General features: G+C 38.6%; 1 protein-coding gene across 2 annotated transcripts in view; it reads right to left on the bottom strand.

The window, feature by feature from the left end:
• Window positions 1-20,261, bottom strand: part of IFT56 (intraflagellar transport 56) — a gene marked incomplete at its 5' end in the record, with an annotated part of 49,270 nt that overhangs the window by 8,518 nt on the left and 20,491 nt on the right. For both annotated transcript variants that reach the window (XM_080635342.1, XM_080635343.1), the window contains 7 exons: window positions 479-562; window positions 7,386-7,474; window positions 13,740-13,803; window positions 14,164-14,217; window positions 16,011-16,066; window positions 18,777-18,879; window positions 20,095-20,169. In XM_080635342.1, coding sequence (XP_080491468.1) covers window positions 479-562; window positions 7,386-7,474; window positions 13,740-13,803; window positions 14,164-14,217; window positions 16,011-16,066; window positions 18,777-18,879; window positions 20,095-20,169 — 525 coding nt within the window. The remainder of the gene's footprint in view (window positions 1-478; window positions 563-7,385; window positions 7,475-13,739; window positions 13,804-14,163; window positions 14,218-16,010; window positions 16,067-18,776; window positions 18,880-20,094; window positions 20,170-20,261) is intronic.

Here is a 20,261-nt window from a genome sequence, read left to right as displayed (position 1 = left end):
ACAGTGAGCACTTCCTCATTTCCTCGCACATCTCCCAGAGGAACACATTTATTTATTTATTTATTTAGATACAATTTTCTAGGGACACCTAGAAGCTCCTAACTATTTGATGTCTTTTACCCAGCATGCCCTAGTCAGCCTGAACAATGAGACTGCCTGGGATCCCAGACAAAGCTTAGGAAATCTGATTAAGAGGGCATTCTTTGATCAATTAGAGATAGCTGCAAGCACTCTTGTGATGCACCACAAGCAGCATGACTTCCCGTATTGCTCACATTACAAGATTAGCAAGATAATCTTTTCTGAATGGTGTTCACTGAGAATTTCACTTCCTCTGAGAAGAAGAGGAAGATGATATTCTACACAACTTGCTTATTTTCAACCAACATGAAGATCTGGAGCGAAAAAAAGGAAAAAAGGAAAGAGGAAAGTATGTGGGAAATGTTTCCACTGTTTTTTAAAGAAAGTGAACGCGTACCTCTTCAGCCTCATTAAAACAGCCTGTGGCAGCTTTGGCTTGGGCATAGTTGAAGTTAAAAGTGTCATCATTGTAGAAGTAACTCTGGAAAATAAGCCGCACAGTCAAAATCCAAATAAGTAAGACAAAAACCCTCCTCCCATGGTATAATAACATTAAAAATACCCCTGCTCTCCAATCTGGTTTAGACTATAACAAGACAATGGGAAGGAAAAGGAAAATCCCGCATTATGAACATACAGCATTTATAAAGAGTGGGTAGAAAATTATGGACTGGCTTTCCATCCTACATTCGTGACTACAAACACAGCTGGAACATTCCACAGTATTAACCATGAGATGTCTGGGGAATGCTCCAAGATCAAAATTGCAGTGGCAGCTTTGTGGGTATAATTTTCACTTTAGGCATGTGAAGACACGCTGTGCTGCCATGGTCTCTTTCACCTCTCAAGCACTTATTTCACCACTAGGGTGGTAAATAAGTAGTTGACTCCCTAATGGCTTAAGGAGATGAACAGTTTGTTTTTCCAGGACTTCTCAAGGTGCAACAAGAGATCCAGTGTATCTGGTTGTGTGATACACGCTAGTCTGACACACTGCATCCCACGATGGAGGTGGACCTGCAGTAGCAGCTGTAGGCAGGCACCACACCTGCCTGGTGTGTAATAGGTGCGAGGGGACTTCTTTGAGCTCAGGCTTTGCTTACATGTGCTCTATCCGATGTGCAACACCACATTTTTCTCTCCCGTAATATTAGACTGGACAAACCCAGTTAATGACAAGTCAGGTTGATCTGCATCTTTTCAGAAAAGCTGTATGTGCCAAAACAGGAAATGTAACTCTAGGTATAAGTTAGCCTGATATTTGGGTTTGACCCAAATAGCTTAGATTTGATAATGGTCATATGTCCAGATTGAAGGATAACTCAGATGACCAAAAGCTGACTGTGTTCTCTGTTCAGCACTGTCTTACACTGCTGCACCCAGTAGACTTGGTAGAGCTAAGGTGGAACACAATACCACAACTACAAGCGTAGATGGAATTGAGGATCCCTGCCGAGCAGAGGTGCAGTGCTTATGAAAGAGCATGGAAAAAAGCAGGGTGGTTTATGCAGTATAATTGGTGTACCAAAAGCCTTCCCGGATGCATAACAGCAAGGTGTGTGGAAGAATCGTGGAATCAACTAGGTTGGAAAAGACCTTTAAGATCATCAGTCCAACTGTTACCCCAGAACTGCCAAGTCCTGGGATGGGCCCTAAACCATGTCATTAAGGGCCTTGTCTATATGGTTTTTGAACACTTCCAGGGACAGTGATTCCATCACTTCCCTGAGCAGCCTGTTCTAATGCCGGATCATCCTTTTGGTGAAATTTTTCCTAATATTCAATCTAAACTTAGAATCATAGAATAGTTAGGGTTGGAAGGACCTTAAGATCATCTAGTTCTGACACCCCTGCCATGGGCAGGGACACCTCACACTAAACCATGTCACCCAAGGCCTCATCCAACCTGGCCTTGAACACTGCCAAGGATGGAGCACTCACAACCTCCCTGGGCAACCCATTCCAGTGCCTCACCAGCCTCACAGTAAAGAATTTCTTCCTTATATCCAGTCTAAACTTCCCCTGTTTAAGTTTGAACCCGTTACCCCTTGTCCTGTCACTACAGTCCCTGATGAAGAGTCCATCCCCAGTATCCTTGTAGGCCCCCTTCAGATACTGGAAGGCTGCTATGAGGTCTCCAAGCAGCCTTCTCTTTTCCAGGTTGAACAGCCCCAACTTTCTCAGCCTGTCTTCATATGGAAGGTGCTCCAGTCCCCTGATCATCCTCGTGGCCCTCCTCTGGACTTGTTCCAACAGTTCCATGTCCTTTTTATGTTGAGGACACCAGCACTGCACACAATACTCCAAGTGAGGTCTCACAAGAGCAGAGTAGAGGGGCAGGATCACCTCCATTGACCTGCTGGTCACACTCCTTTTGATGCAGCCCAGAATACAGCTGGCTTTCTGGGCTGCGAGCGCATACTGCTGGCTCATGTTCATTTTCTCATTGACCAACACCCCGAAGTCCTTCTTTGCAGGGCTGCTCTGAATCTCTTTTCTGCCCAACCTGTAGCTGTGGCCTTGGTTGGATATTAGGCAAAGCTTGAGGTTGTTTCCTCTTGTCCTATCACTTGCTACTTGGGAGAAAAGACCAGCCACCTCTTTGCTCCATCCTCCTTGCAGGTAGTTGTAGAGAGCAATAAGATCCCCCTGAGCCTTCTTTTCTACAGACTAAACAACCCCAGTTCCCTCAGCCGTTCCTCATAAGACTTGTGCTTCAGGTCCTTCACCAGCTTCATTGCCCTTCTCTGGACCCACTCCAGCAAGAAGAAATGGTTTTCCTTATATAGCATTGACAAAAGAAACAGAACTTGCGTAGGAAGATACGATTTTTGTTTTGTTCCCTCATTAAGCATGAGGAGGAGGCAAAAGGCATAGTTGGGACTGTACAAAAGATATGGAAAGCAAGGGGTAAACCCTCTTCCCAGAGCTCTCTATCTTCTTTCATGATGTAGGGACACTTGAGGAACTTCTTCTGTTCCCTGTCACAGGCAGATAACAATGGGTATTGATCCCGTCCACCACATACATCAAGCTAGTGCCTTGATAGGAGACTGGGGGGAGAGGGAGCGTGTTTTCTCAGATGTCTATATTAGGGTTCAAATACAGCAAGTATAGCAAATATAGCAAGCTATGTGAAAACATGAGGATGAACCAATCAGGTGAATCTTAAGCTTAGTTTGTGAAAACATTTCAGTACCCTTAGGGTGAATTAATGGGTTTCACCATATGAGAATTACAACACGTTACTGTATTCTTCCTCAACGATAGTTTCATGTGAATCAGCACAAGTCCCAGGTTAAGCAAAGCTGGTGAGCATAATACTAGTTTTACAGCATGAATAGTTTCTTCTTTTACTGCATGAGTAGTTTCATGGGGGAATGGCTTTAAACTCAAAGAGAAGAGATTTAGACTAGATATTAGGAAAAAATTCTTCACTATGGGAGTGGTAAGACACTGAAACAGGTTGCCCAGAGAAGCTGTTGTTGCTCCATCCCTGGAAGTGTTCCAAGGCCAGGTTGGATGAGACCTTGAGCAACCTGGTCTAGTGGAAGATATCCCTGCCCATGGCAGCAGGGCTGGAACTAGATGATCTTTAAGGTCCCCTCCCACTCAACCCATTATATGATTCTATGATTCTTCTGTTCAAACAGCCCCTACGTATTTTTTAATGAAAATGGAAAAGTAATTCTGTCAACAACAAAACTCAAAAACAATGTCATTTTATCCTAACTGCATAATTGCTAGAGACCACACCTGCTGCAAAACCCAAAACCAATAGAAATGAACTAGTGCTGCTGATGCTGCAACACATTCACAGCAACTAGATGTTTTGTTTTGTTTTTTCAAACTACATTACATGTACTGCACTTCACTCTTGTGAGGTCTTTTTAGTGGTCTTCAATCATTTCATAAAACTAACTGTGCTCTGAGTGATGTCCATTTCAATGACATGCGTAGACACTCAGTTGAACAATGAAGCATTCTTTGTGGCTAGAACTCAGCTGAGCCTGAATTAGCTTGTCTTCTCAGTCGATCGTCAGTGTTATTGTGTCACCCTCAGGGCAGCTGGCAATACATTTATAATAAGGTATCCTTTGAGACTTTCTCATGCCTACAGCAGTTTTAATCAATCATGAACGAAGGTAGTGTTTCCTGAGAGAATATAATGCAAACAATCTTCACAAGTGCACAGCTCCATTTAAAGAGCTGCAGAGATTCTACTAAACTTTATTCCTGTGGATGAAGCACAACAGTCACTGTAAAGCCACCTAAACCTTGCCTATAACATGGCACAGGAAGAACTGTTTGCATCCCTGTGCCCTGAAGAGAAAGGGAATGACCTAAGTAAATCTGAGCAGTGGCTAGTCTCAGCTAAAAAATTATGAGAATTATGAACTACTTAAAAAGGATCATGCAGTGAAAGTGGTAGTAGGCAGAAGACTTTTGTCCTTAGTCCTTGCTATTTATCAACCACATTATGTCTCAACTTACCAGTATTTATGATTCCCTTTAAGAATTTAACAAATACGTATTTTACTTAAGCTTAATTGTATTGCAACTTGGTAGATTCAATCTATAAAACCATCCAAAATTGCAACCTCAACCCTACCTTGAACTATGACAATGAGTTCAATAAACCAACTGTGTTCTGAGTGGGACAACATGCATTTTCTTGGAAAAGACACTGAGTTTGCCGTAATTCCAACAGGCTGTATCTTGTTTTCAGCCTCTCCTAATACAAATGGAGATATCAAATACACCTTGATTATTCTAATCCTTATTTTGTATAATTTTATTTTCTTAACTTCCTTCTGTGGCAAATATCTATCTTCTAGATCTCTTTAGATAATATTTCAAGTTCTAGTTATTCTCCAAATCACCTTACTTTCAGAATTTGAGGGGGTCGTGGTCAGTATTTCAAATAAGAGTACACCACTGTGCAATGAAAGGCATCAATCTTTTTTTTACACTGAATTTTCTTTACCTAGCTTAATATTTTGTTTCACCCTTATAAATTCATTCACATTACAACTGTGAAAACCAAGGAAGTATTATCTTTGCTTAAATATGGGTCAAATCAAAACAGATATATGGTTACTGATGCCAAGGTGTGTATATGTGGGCAAGTCCAGCTTGCAAGCTGAGATCCACATATGTATGTTGTGTGTTACGGTAGTTCTGCATGCTTTCAGAATAGGTAAGTTTTTAAAACAAAACACCCAAATGCAAGTAGTCAGATAACCCTTCCCCTCTTCTATGCACACATAATAAAATTGTTTCTCCCAAATCTCACAAGGTTGAACGCTCCTTCTAGTTGATAAATATAGCAGGATTGAAGGCTTGCATACTTGTACCTGTCACTATTTCTGCCTCCCTCCTGACAGTTTTTAAACATTATATCTATTCCTCACCTATACTTCCACTGCATAGGCTCTTACTAACATCTTACAAAATAACACTGAGTATTCTGTGCTCTTCCTTTTCCCTTCAGATTTTCTTTCCAACCCTTCCTATGACACTTTCCTTTATACCCTCACAGATGCATAATTGTCTCACCTAATCCCCTCCCTGTAGCAATTCTCTTGCCTCATGACTTTGACCTATCCTCTGCTCACTCCATTGCCTACTTTCACCCTCTTAATTTCTGTTCAATGTTTTGTTTGTTTCTGGCTCTTTTCTTTACAAATACTAGCCTTACTTTCCAATATTAATGACAAATCCATTTGTTTCCCCAGATGATACCCTCTCTCTCATTTCTAAGCTTTTCCAAATACCTTGGAGGTGGTGAGTAATCACATTTAACTTTAAACTTTTCAGGTTAGAACTAGTTGTTTAAGAACTTTTTAAAGGAAATGGCAAGAGCAAGGCATTTCTATGGGGTGACTCATTGCATTCTAAGGTAAGTGTAAGAAATATATAGGATGAATTCTCCTCTGGAAATTACCATCTGCCCCCCTTGGCTAAAGACTGAGACCAGATGATTGATTATAACTTAGAAATCTGACTTTTAGATGGCTCAAGTTAGGCAAAACAAATCTCACTGTTAAGGTTCCAGCTTTCCTTTCCTTCAATTGCACTCACACTCCAGTTTGGGGTGGTGATGGTGTGTCTTCATTCCACTACAATGGAGCCATTCCAGTGCCTACAGCCACTTGGGATTTCTTCAGTGTTGTCTTTCCAGATAAAGTTTAAAAACACTGCACCTTTTCACCCACCAGATGCTTTTGCCACCATTACACAGAATCACAGAATAGTTAGGATTGGAAAGGACCTTAAGATCATCTAGTTCCAACCCCCCTGCCATGGGCACGGACACCTCACACTAAACCATGTCACCCAAGGCTCTGTCCAACCTGGCCTTGAACACCGCCAGGGCATAGTTTTTCTTTAGATCTCACCCACCTTAGAACATTGCGATTTTGCTTATCACATGTATCTCCTTAGTAATTTCTTTTGAGATACTTGTTCCTCTTCCTACCAAATATAGAGTTCTTACAAGTCTAGTTTCAAATAATTGGAACAAAACTCCAGCTGTCTAACTCTATAATCACACTCCAGCCTCCCTCTCTTTCCTTACATCCGACTTACAACTGGGTATCTGTAAGTTATATTCATTTTATCCATTGAATATTGGTAATCTGATAATGCTGTATTATGACAACCACAAACACCTTCTCTTACTTTGAAAAATGCAGCATTGCCCGAAGGGTACCACTCAGATTATTTCTGCAAAAAAAATATTTTTAGCTTACTGATTTGGTAATAATGCCCTATCTTAGCTGTTCAGTGGCTGCTTTCCCTGTAAAATATAAGCATTACTACTTTCAGAGTCCTTCATGTACTATATTCCTTACACACTTTTGTTCATTAAAATGATGCCCCCAATATGGCAATTGACAATAATCTCCATCACTTATTCGGTAAGTCTTAAGAAAACGTTTGTTTGGTTCATTGGCTTTTTTCCATGTTGCCCACTCCATAAATACCCACATTTTTTTGTTGTCTTCCTCTAATTATTATCCCCATGTTCTGTGATGCCATCAGAAAGCCTGAAAATGGTTAAATTGCAAGTATGAGGAAACAATCATACCCATCATGCTGCACAATGCTATCTTAAAAACTGCTTCTTCATATTTTGAGCCTTTTGCTGTACCTGACCACTTACATCTCACTTGTTCCTGTGTTTTGTTGTTACTGTTGTGTTTCTGTATCCTTTTATGTTTACAGAGTGTCTCATACAGTACAGTCTAATTCCATTAGTATTCATTACATGCATTAGAGTACTAAATAATAACACTAACCTTGACTGAGTTGAGGTAAATCAGGACATTACCAAACTGTCTAAGAAGAAAGAAGTAGGAGGACATGCACTGTCTTCCTGGAATGGTATCTAAAATTCAAAAGAGAAATGCAAATTTGTAGAACTTAAAAGTCACATGGTAATGGAAATCACTGCCAAGGTTGCTGGCAACTGTGAAATCAGCTAACTTCTAAAAATAGCATAGCTTGCCTTTTCAGGCAAAGGACCATACTAGAGGTTAGAAAAACTATTAATTCATCTTGTCAACTTTCTCTACAGCATGCAATATCTATTGCAAGACTGTATTCAACAGCAAATTCTACAGAGACAAACTGTTTAAGTAACAGGCCTTCTCCATGACACAATTTCCATAGCATAATTTCACCATGAGTTATTCTCACCCTTAGGACTCTTCATACAAAGCCTGAGTTTGTTATTCTAACCTAGCTAGCGTTTTTTTTCCATAGAATCATAGCATCAACTAGGTTGAAAAAGCCTGTTAAGATCATCAAGTCCAACCTTTAAAATTAAGCTTTTCAGTTATCCTGGACAAAGAAGTTCAATATATTTTAATTTTAGTTCCACTAAGAAAGTAAATCTGATACACTGAAAATACTGGTATTAAACAACAACAACAACAACAACAACAAAAACACGAAACAAAACCAAAGAGACAGGAAAAACACTGAATGAAAAAAGGCAATATGAAAATTAACTTCCATGCATTTGGGATTACCACATTGCTCACAAGTGGTGAAGCCATAAATAAATTAGGCATATCAGTACAAATACCTGTCAGTAAACTTTGCGGCCACTATGTTATTGCAAGGTTATTGCCATCATACTATGCTGTCATCTACCCCAAAATTGCATGCTGTGTTACTCGAGAACTATTTTAAAACTTTTTTAGAGATTCTGAAGTAAGCTTACTAAGACTAATTTTAATTAGACTCAACCAGCAGAGACTGGTCAGAGATGGATCATAGAATCATAGAATGGTGAGGGTTGGAAAGGACCTTAAGATCATCTAGCTCCAGCCTCCCTTGTTCTGTCACTACAGTCCCTGATGAAGAGTCCCTCTACAGCATCCTCGTAGGCCCCCCTCAGATATTTGAAGGCTGCTATGAGGTCTCCATGTAGCTTCTCTTCTTCAGACTGAATAGCCCCAACTTTCTCAGCCTGTCTTCATATGAGAGGTGGTGCTCAAGCCCCCTTATCATCCTCGTGGCCCTCCTCTGGACTTGCTCCAACAGCTCCATGTCCTTCTTAAGTTGAGGACACCAGAACTGCACACAATACTACAACTGAGGTCTCACGAGAGCACAGTGGAGAAGTAGGATCACCTCCTTTGACCTGCTGGTCACTCTCCTTTTCATGCAGCCCACGATATGGGTGGTTTCTGGCCTGCGAGCACACACTGAAGCCAGCTCATGTTCAGTTTTTCATTGACCGCCATGTCAATGTCGGTCAAGTCCTTCTCTGCAGGGCTACTCTGAATCACTTCTCTGCCCAACCTGTAGCTGTGCCTGGGATTGCCCCAACCCAGGTGTAGGACCTTGCATTTCACTTTGTTGGATGAACCCAAGCAACAGCTAGGAATGCACAAATGCAAGTGATGTCAAATCACTACTACTTCATGATGTCAAATGATCATTATCACAGTATACCATCCTCCATGTATTTTTAGTGAAAGATTTCATTAAAAAAACAAGTAGAACGTCTGTAAATCTCACACATCTCAGCAAAAGCTACTGGCAAAACCCCTAGAATTTTAATAGTCCTCGTTCATCCCATGTGACTCATGCAGGAAGAGAAATAAGTTCTCATTTTGAAAAATTTCTTTGGGTGACCTAAGAAAACACTGCACAAAGTCCAGAAGAAGTGTTTCATTCCTCCCACCCAACACCACATATGCCTCGCTTGGTCCTAAAAGAGGACCAGTGAAAATGAAAGGAGTGCTTTCCGCCATTATCCTTCCAGTGTTTTTAGGATAGTTTGTAAGACTGATGTTAAGCACCAAGAAACACTGCACTTAATGGAAATATTGATGTTAATTTACTTTCACTAATGTTCCTCTTGCCCTATTTCATCCTTAACTTATCTCAGAAACCTGGTCTGCTTAATTTTCCACCCAGTTGAGACTCTGGGAGAACATGAGAATTAATTGTAAAAATCTAGTTATATCCTTCTTTGTAATGCCAGTTCTATTTCATGTCACTGGGATTAAGAATTTTTAATAAGCTTAAAAAAAAACCCCAAAGCAGTAAACCAAGCTGCTGTTCTGGGTGTTATTTATTGCTGCTAGAGGGAGAGTATAGACTCTTACACTGTAAGTGCTTCCTGATTTGAGGGATTCTGGGGTTGTTTTGGGTTTTTTTTGTTTGTTTGGGTGTCCCTAATACTCCTAAAATACATAACTTTCAACATGAGATGAAATGTGTACGTGGACAAACACATTACACTGTATTCTTCCTAAACTCTCTGACGTTGCTTTTTTCTTAATGCAGTCATGGGATTTCTGCAGTTAACAAGAGCAAGTCAGAAAGAAATTTGTAATGAAAAAATATTCCACATCTTCATTTTAGTCCATTAATTTTTGATAATCCACATTAAACTCAGGAGCCCTGTAGACACAGTTGTGAGCAAAGTCTTTCCTCACTTTAGTGAACACAACCTACTTTTGTAACAAAGCAGCTAAGTGACTTGATAAAGATCTTAAACAGACAATCTAGTGGCACAAGCTCCTTGCAAGGACTGGCCCAGTGAGAAGTGTTGAAGCATGACTTACATGCTTGAATAGCAGGAGCAGAGCTGGCTATTTAGCAAAGAAAACAGCAAGAATTCTGTTCTTAATTCTAAATCCAGCAGAACAAAAATGACCACAAATATACAACATAGTGGCTAACATGCTAAGTTACATAAAAAACATAAAAATTATCCTATTGGAGCCAAAGTGTATCTGGTTCAGAAGCTTGCTGAATAAGAATATAAGTATTGAAAGAATATATTCTGATTTCACACGTAATACATGCTGCGCTATGTAATGCCACTTCCTTTGAAGTTTCTCCTAGCTTCCAACAATCTGCACTGAAGACTTCTAATCATCACTGAAATATTGCGTTAAGCAGCCACTGGGCTTTTCTTTTCTCTTTTTTTTTCCTTTTTTTTTTTTTTTAATACCTTCTCATTCTCACAAGATTCTGTATCAAAAAAGTGTTAAAGTGTTATTTGAAAAAGTAGTTCGTGCTCTTTGCTTTAATTGTCTTGCATGATGCCAATGCTCCTTGGTTTTCGTATGGTACAGTAACCAATTCTTTTCTACTTCTCTTCTCCTTGTCATTTATGATGTTCTATATTGTGAACGTAACTAAACCCAGTCATTACTTTCCAGGCCATGTATCCTCTTTCTCTGATCATTCTTGCTATCTTTATTGTACCCTTTCATTTTCTTTTAAATGTAAGAACTAGAACTGCAGACAGTATTCAAGAAAGGAAACCGCAGTGGTATACAATGACACAGTAATTATTTTGTTTTGTTCTCTCTTTCCTCATCAATTCCTAAAATTCTCTTCAACTTTTCTGATAATTTTGTAAATACAGTTTAAGGTGTCCCGGCCCCCCCCCCCCCCCCCGGACTACTTTGCATTTATCAAAGCTAAATTCAATTTGCATATTATTACCCAGCCTCAGATATTCTTCCACAGCTTTCATCATTCTGAAAGCTTTCATTTTTCCTTCATTGGGTAATTTCGTACCATTGGCAAACCTAGTCATGTCATTATTTGTCCCCTATACCTCATTAATTATGAATGCAAGCCCTTTCTTTAAAGAAACAAAAGGTTCCTTCAAGTGTTCAAATCAGGTGCATTTTATCCTTTTTGCTGCTACTTCAATGAAAAATTTCTGTTAGAAATGAGAAAGGTTATTATGTAGCTTCCTTTCTTGAAATTAGTACTGTGGGATTTTTTTGAGGTATTTGCTAACATATGGATTTTGAATTTGATTATACTCAGATCACTATATCAGAATGGGATTTTCATTATAAAATTTCTAATCAGGTTCTATGTAATCTTTGTATTGGTCTAGAGTCACTTGCTCACTTGTGTGTCCTGTAAGAAAGATGAAAACTTAGCATTTAAAAATAAATTCTTTATATCATGCTATGTCATTGCATTTAGTAGGGCAATATAGGCAGAATAGAAGTCTCCAACAATTATTTAATTATCTTTCTATATAAAATCTCTAACCTCTTTAATATGCCACTCACTGTTCCCATCCAGGCTGGCTGGTGAATATTTAGCCTTAATATGATAACTCTCCTATTTGAGCATGTAATTTAAAACAATTTCATGTTACTCACTGATAAAGAAAATATATTTACTTTACTCTGAGAGAAGGCTTCTATAACATTTAGAACCACTTCTCCACTGGCATCATCTATTTAGTAATACCGCATTGTAGATTAAATAGGAACAATATTCTACATGTTACCTTCCTCCTATCACATTTAAAAATTATTTTAGTTTTATACCTCCCTCTTCTAAACCCAGGTGTTCTACTTTATTCATCTTCTTTTAAAACATCTAATATTTGTCTAAAAACACTTACATATTTGGTTTTCATGTGTTTGCTTTTTGTTTTGTCCTATCTAAAGCGAACTCTGTTTGCCTCTTCCATTTCCTGTCTACAGTTTGTTTACCGCCACCTGTCCTTTATTTGAAGATACAAAACCCCCCACACTATTTCACCTTTAAAGGAGGAGTTACTCTGAACTGCCTGCTCTTCTGTATGTCAGCTCTCTCCCACAGGTTTCTAAAAAGATGACAAAGCAGTTTTTACATGGAAGTACCAAGACTCTAAGATGCTTGCAGTGGAAACCAATGTTTCCACTTACCTTTTGTTGGAACTGATCCTTCCCATAGGCTCATTTTTTCCCAAATAACCCATCTTCTTAATTGAACTACATTTCTGTTCTTTTATTCTTTTTTTTTTCCTCTTCTCTTCCTCTCAACCATACCTCAAGTCTCAGCCTCTCTATCTTGTTCTGCATATGGGTTTAAAAATATTTCACAATAAAATTAAGTCTTCTAGCTTCCTAACGATTTCAATTTTGGGTTTCGGCTACATCTTCACTATACATCTTTTCAGGGTATCTCTTCTCAGACTATCTCTGCATTATTTTTATCTATGTGTGCTACAGTCACTCATGACACCTGCATGACTGTTATGGGCATTAAGAGGTCTACCACCATTTTATCACTCATGCTGTGACTTTACTGGCATCACAAGCCCTGTTAGTTATATGCCCACTGAATTCTCCACTACTGCAGTTCATATTGCTCCTTTCTGTTAACTTGGATCCAACTCCAAAGGGAAAGCCCCGATGCAAAAGGAATGCATTAGAAAAACCTCATCTATGGAATCACTTCCAGCCTTCCAACATGAAGCGCTCTGCTGCATAATCTCAACAGAATAAGGGCAGCAAGAGGAACATAATGGCTCGACAGTATTTCTGAAAGTTTCATCAGTGCTGCCGCTCTGTCTCTTGAGCCCCTTTTCTTTAGTCACCATGGACACAGGAGACAGCCTTCTGTCTCTGAGGACTATAAGCTCTCTGCACCATAAACATGCTTAAGTTATCCACCTAAAGAAACAGTCCTAGTGACAATGCCTGCAATCGAAGTGCCATTTTGGCTTAATTTCTGTGTTCCAACTACTGTCTTTTTATTTAGGATTCTGGTTTTACTTTGGTAAGGAGAAGGAAAACAAAGTCTTGTTTCGGTACATTATTGAATAAGTACATATTGAAAATATATTGATTTTGTTAAGTTTTGTTTTTGCTTTCTTGTTTTTTTAATGCCACCAAAGAGTTAGTCACAGAGCCTCCATTTCTCTCTGTAGTCCAATTCTTTACATTTTTATCATCCTCAGTTCCAGGGCACACACAGTGCTAGGACTCTATGAACTCGACAGGCATCCGCTAGCAGTCCTAGATTTGTACCTGTGAGGTTTCAGTCACACGCTTCCTCTAATTATGCTGTTGTTTTCTGTTTCTGTAATAGGGATTATTAGTTAAAGGCAAACTGCCACAGAATCTATCAGTGAAGATTAGCAGCTTGCAGTATAGCCTCTTTGCCAGCCAAATTCACGTAGTAAGGTTTAGAATCAATTGAGACTCCTAATTTAAGCTTGCAAATTTGTTTTCAAATCTATGTTAGACTGTTACTCACACTATAGCAATAAAATACCTAGCAAGTGTCATGCTAACAGTCAGCAGTTAGACAGAGATATGATGGTATATATTTGGATACTGTAAAAAGGATTACATAATGGAGAAAGGACATTTCAAACATACCACATTCACTGGCTGATTCACCCACCAACTGGAAAAATTGCTGAGCAATTTTCAGATGATCTCTCTGGGAGACAAAAAAAAAAAAAAACAACAAACCCACCATGAGTTCCAGAGCTGATGCTCCAATACACAATGAAAATACACTCTGAGGAACAGACGGGGATGTACCACTATATATGCCTAGAAGGCAAACAGGCCTTTTGTAAGCAGGATAGAAAAGCCAAATTCATCTTGATTTATTGTCAGGACTAGCAACAGAGATTTGCATTTCACTCATTCTAGATTGAATATTATACAGAAGAAGATTAAGAGACTCAGAGATCCTGCAATTAAATGACTGGCTCTTTTACTCCATTCCAGTCCCTACAGATCTGTTCATATTCTGCTCTTGGAGAAGTTGGAGAATCTCATGGGCTTCACTTACCAAGCCCATTTCTTGTCCAACTGCTGCATTTACCACTCCTTTGAGGATGTACTCCTGGGGGAAAAAAAGTTAAAAGCATTAGAGAGGACAAAGTGAAGATTTCAGGAGACGAGTAAGAGCCACGTATGTGTACATATTTTCTTCCTAAATTCAACTCTATCCCAAATCAGTTTAATAGGTAGCTGGTTAACATGATACTATGATGGTGCTTCAGCACAGTAGGACAAAGTTACCCCCAAAAAATGCATTTTACTCACTAGTTAGTCACTTCTGCTAAGTATGTGGGATGCAAAGGTGTAATGTGGTTTCTGGTTAGTCTTATGCTCAAAGACAATGCACCAGAAGGAACACCATAACATACTATCATGCTTTCTTCACAATCATATAACCAAGAATCGTAAGTGCTATATCGTTATATTAAGGCACAGATCTCAGATCAAGTATGTGTATTGGTTAAGTATAACCACTAACATCCTTGCTCCAAAATGCATTGCACTTTTCATCAGGGCAAAAATGTCACTAGGTTTGTGCTCTGTGGTCATTTTATTACTCTACTGAAATTAGGAACATGACTAAAGTACCCTGTAATCTCTACTCTGAGATACAACTATAGTTTAATTCTTCTCTAAACAAGATTTTCTCAGCATTTAACAGACTCATTTGTCTTACTAAAATCTTTTAATTAAGAATTATTTCTATAAGCCTGCTTTAATAGGTACTTTTGATAAATCTGGCCAGCAATGTCACAGATGTAAACATGGAGAAACACCTACATAGACCAGCAATGGAGTGCAAAGAAATAATCAAAGTACTAGGCAGCATGCTAAACAATAATTTTAGCACTCTTACCAACTGTCTTACAGACGCTAAATTGCCACCCTATAGGTATCACGACAAACAAGAAATCTGTGAAGACCTGAAGAAGGATATAAAAGTAGTTTTGCAAGTCTTAGTGGGGAGTTCCTTCCAAGTGTGAGAAAACAGGGGGAAAAAACCCACAAAGATTCTTGTTTCAAAATGTGAAAAGAATGACACTATGTTATGTATATTAGGCACGTATGTTGGAAACAGAGGCTAAAGGACCAATAGATGCTGAAAACCGTTCAAGTCTTGCTATACTGAAAAATGCAAGAAGTGGAAAGCAACAGCAGAAGACACTCCTTAGCACTGAATCACCAGATCTGTGTTCTTGAGGTTTTCCTTTCCCCTCCCTCCATCTAATCCTCACACAGACTCATGAAAGGTCCCTTTCATGCCCAGCTGTGTGACCTTTGGAAAATAAACTGCAAAGAGGAATAGATCAGAGACTAAGGATGTTGGAACAGCCACAAAAGAAAATTACAGTAGCAGCCAAGGGACACTGCACTTCTCACTCATTGCAGCCAAAGTGGGATAGGATTAGAAAGGACCTGTTACTTAAACCATTTAATCTAATCTAGCTATTTTTTACAGAAATGGCTTCAGGATAATCCACATAAGCATCTAAGCTAGCAGATCTGAGGGATGGTAACCATCACCAGGGCAGAAGTGACAAGTAGCTGTAGTTGGAAGAGGGCCTTCATCTATGCACTAATGGTCAGCTCCCCAGAATCAAGTCTGTACACAACAGAGCTGTATTCTTAGTTAACCCCAAGAGGTACAGTAAAAAACATCCTAAGTATTCATATATGCACATATATAATTTATGCATGCACATTAAGTCTATTGTTGATAAAGATGCAAAACACAAGAGTTTTAAGAGTGGGAATGGGACAAGCTGTCCTCAGGATACCAGTTTTGTATGTGGCAGATTTCATATCCATTTATAACCTCTGTCTTTATGTACCATGACATCAGTTTCCAATTACCTGTGGAGCTGTAGGTTCCAGGTCCTTCATCAGGTTATAAGCCTCCTGCACATCATCTGAAATACCGGACATTAGAATGCATGACAACCCATAGCACACTGTATTAGAACAAGTCACTTGTCCTCTACAACTTTCCCCAGTAGTCATAGACTAAGAAATAAAGCAGTCAGACAGGAGGAGAAAGATAACTATAAATCACTGTGAATTTATATCACAATGGTGATGGTTTTCTAGAACTCAACAAACATGGAGCAAGTAATAGCTTCTTTATTACTACAATCTTCCTAGTAGAGATGACTTGCTCCCCTTGTTCATTATCCAGTGGCTGCCTTCTCAACAGTACAAGGTCAAGATAATAAATCCATCATCTTCCTGTCTTTTCTCTTCTCATATTTATTTACCCCTTAAGGAGGATAGGATAACATGAATCTGGAGGTAAACTTCATCTCTTCCTTGTCAACATTTCAAAATCTATCTAGCAGCTCTTACCTGATCCTAATTCTAACAAGCAAAAAGCACTACTGGTATAGAAGTTTAAATGTAAAGTTTAAATTCAATGAACAACTTCCTTCCACCCAAGAAATAAACAAACTGTAAAGATCTCAAACACCTAAATCAAAAAAGACGTTGGCACTATGGTCAGCTTCATAAACCAATCTAGTGAAGGTGCCCTTTTTATCGGCAAAATTTTGTTAATACAGCATTGTACCAGCCTCATCAAGCAAAACTATTTTTTGTTAGTACATACCATCCATACACTGTGGGGACAGTACTCTAGTGTGACTTAAGGCAATATATATTGGAGCTGCAGGGCTCCCATCCAGCCCCTCTGCTTCTGTACCCATTCCCTTGAGCAGTCATGTAGTAAGCCAGCACAAGGTATCAGACTAGCCAGAAGACTTTTTTTTTAATTAAAAATAGGGGGTTTTTTGTTAATTTTGGCTAGCTCAGCTCACCATTAACCAACAGGAGAAAAAAAAAAATAACAGCAGCCTTAATTTTCATTAATGTAGACCATCAGCACGGAATTATGCTCTTCAGGCTCTAACAGCCCCCAAACTCTGCTAAAAGTCACTACCTTAAAAAGCTGAAAAAAAAATGGGATGCATGTTTGTACTTCAGTCAGTCCAGCTCAGAGCATGTTGTAACACAAGCCTACCTTTATCAGAAACCTTTAAGTTTTGGAGAGTAAGCTGTACTGGCTCCTTTGTCAGTATGCAAGTCATTTGTATACCACAGTGAGGAACAGGAACTAATGAAAATTATTGCTAGGTTGACAGCAAATTTGTAAACAAGGCTGATTCTTAAGTGATGCAGAAGATGTACTTTCCTTCTGTGTAAGTAAAACTTAATTTGAAACATAGTATTATTAACAATACTATTGGTAATAATACTGGTATTACCTATGGTGATATTGGCAACAAAATACCGCACAGAAAGGTGGCTGGGAACAGCAGGCATGGATTTACCAATGCTAAAATGTACTGACTAACCCAATGTATGACTGTTTGTATGGATAAGGGGATAGTAGTGGACGCTGTATAATGCGATTTTATTGTATTGTGGCAAATTTGTATTTGCCACCAGACAAATTTCTGTAACAGTTAATAGTTATCAGTAGTGGAATATTCTAAAATTTGCCACAATCTGAGTTGAACTGAAACAATGAGGCAGTTTTTCAATTGTATATGAAGACAAAAGAAGCAGTCCTGGATACTGAGCACCAAAGAGAACTTATTTCAACTAAAAAGATTAAATCTCACCAGTCTTGTTAATTACAAATCCTACAGATGTTACTCAGAATCAGTATCTGAAACTCCAAGTCAATCACACTCACGAAGCTTTTTCAATGTACTATGCTTGTGTATGCTCAGATTGTCTGATGAGCTTACTGTGATGCAAAGAACAAGGTGGTGTGACTTACTTTTGTCAGAAGTATAGATCACCTTTTTTCCTGGTAATTTTTCAATATTTTTTGGGGGAAAAATATAAAAATAGGCATGGACTTTATTTATTTAAAAATTAATAAAATACGTTTTTCTGCTTTCAGATGCTCTGGTCATCTAAACTTATTTTGTCACCTTTAAAAGGTTTTGGTTTTTTTGTCACCTTTAAAAGGTGACAAAATAACATTATAAAAAAGTAGAGGATGGAAAAGCAGTTATCACATCACCTTATATTAGATGACTGCAGTTAACACCTACTCAGTACTCAGCCAGTCAAGCTGCAGTTGAATAAAGGAACACAATGAAGGAATAGGAATGGCTCTGAAAGTAAACTCATATAAAATTGAAAGAAGCCAGACAACTAAGAAGAGAAACAATGCTTTCCAACTGGTTCTGACTATCTACCCACATTCTTTGAGAGTTGTATAGTAGACTTGGAACGAAATCTCTTGCTCACGAACTATAGCCTTTTTTTACAGTGATTTTGGCTCATACTCTGTGTCATATTTACAGAAATAGTGTAACTAGTATAACTCTCACTATAAACATATAAACACCATCATCCCCAAAGTCATCTTCTGCAGCCCAAGAACCTCTAATACTCTGCTGAAGTAGATTTATTTGACTGCACACAATGAAAGCCCTTCTCTACAAACCATGGGAGCTCTTAGATCATTATTTTCCAGAGGAACAGAAAATTAAATAAATTGCATTTCACTACAAAGACAAAAAAAACCATTTAATTGAATAGTCAGTTGAGATCAGATGAATTAATGTCATCCCTGAAGCTATGGAAGAGCCAGAGAAAAGTGTTATTTACCTTGCCGGAGATAGTAAATCACAAGATTCAGTCTTGCCTCAGGAATTACATCAACCAGAGGAGGCAGGACCTGCAAAGCCCCTTCTCCTCCTCGGAACACCACCTGCAGAGAAAAGCAGCATATTGATAATTTTGTTATCAAAACCTTGTCTATGATCTCTTAATTCAAGGAAATTAATCCTGAAATTCCTATATTAACAATAGGAAAAGGGCAGTGGTACTGACATTACCATATTCCCTACTTTAATATAACTACAGAATTATGCTGTGTGACAATCTTTATCCTGAAGAATATAAAGTACTTAATTCATCAGTAAAGAATAACTTATTCCAGCTTTTAGCAACTCAAAGCAGTGATACATTATATATCAAAGATTTTAAAGAATAATATGGTCTGAGACAAGAGTGAGGGGAATACACATAGAATTACAATTTGCTTATGAAGTGTTCATATGGAAAAATTAGGCCAACAACTCTGCATTTATTTAGAATGCCACAAGATCCTAAATTGGTTAGGAGCAGTCAATTACATTCCAGTTTCACATAACAGTTCCTCCAACAGAATCTAACATACTTATTCAGTAAACCACTGGCAAAAAGACAGAAATTCAAAATAAATAATGTTGACTTACAAAAGCTCAGTTGGAAAGCAGCTTTAACTCTTGGGGAAAAAAGTGTTAGCTTGTTGTGACTACTCTTGAAAAAATACAAAGCAAGCAACTCCTCATCGTTAAATAAAAGCAATCTACTGTTAGGGGTTGATCAGCAAATAATACCACTGCAGGCAAGATTAACAGGTGATCAGAGTCCTTTTAACTGCAGAACACACAGCAGTGTGCTGAACACTGCAGCTTTTTCCTGACAACTCTTTCTTAAGTACTTTTAGGATGAAGACCATTTTCTCTGAGTTACCTTAATTCCACTAATCTTAATTCCACTCATATTGTTTTTGTACTAAGAGTTCAGGGTCATGCATTCTGACTTGTTTCTACAGTGTCCTTATTGACTGGGTTCCACAAAATATCTTGCAAAGGTGTTATTACAGGACATAAATTATTTTAATATGCCTTTGGGGTTAAAACCAACAGCATTATAATTTTCTTGACACAGTCTCAAACTGACAGGAAAAAATGCCATGGATAAAAAATACACTTGATGGTGCATTGACTATATAGGTAGGATGTCTGGAGTGGGATTTACATGGCAGCAGAGATTCAATTTGGTCTGCAAGTCCCAAAATATTCCATTTTATGAATCATCAAGAAAAGCTCTACAACTGAGTGTAGTTCATATTAAGCCCAAGAAATACATTACTCACCAGATTGTGCTTAATGAGCTCTTTGCCAAACTCAAATGATGATGAAGCACTCTCTGTCAAGTTCTTGAGCTCTGCCTGGGATTACATATATTCCAAAATTTTAACACAAGCATAAATGGAGTTTCATACGAGCCTGACAGAAAGACATCTCCAGCAGTGCTGGATCA

Source organism: Psittacula echo (genome assembly GCF_963264785.1).
Source record: "Psittacula echo genome assembly, chromosome: 1".
Taxonomy (NCBI): domain Eukaryota; kingdom Metazoa; phylum Chordata; class Aves; order Psittaciformes; family Psittacidae; genus Psittacula; species Psittacula echo.
This window is presented reverse-complemented; position numbering and strand designations above follow the sequence as displayed.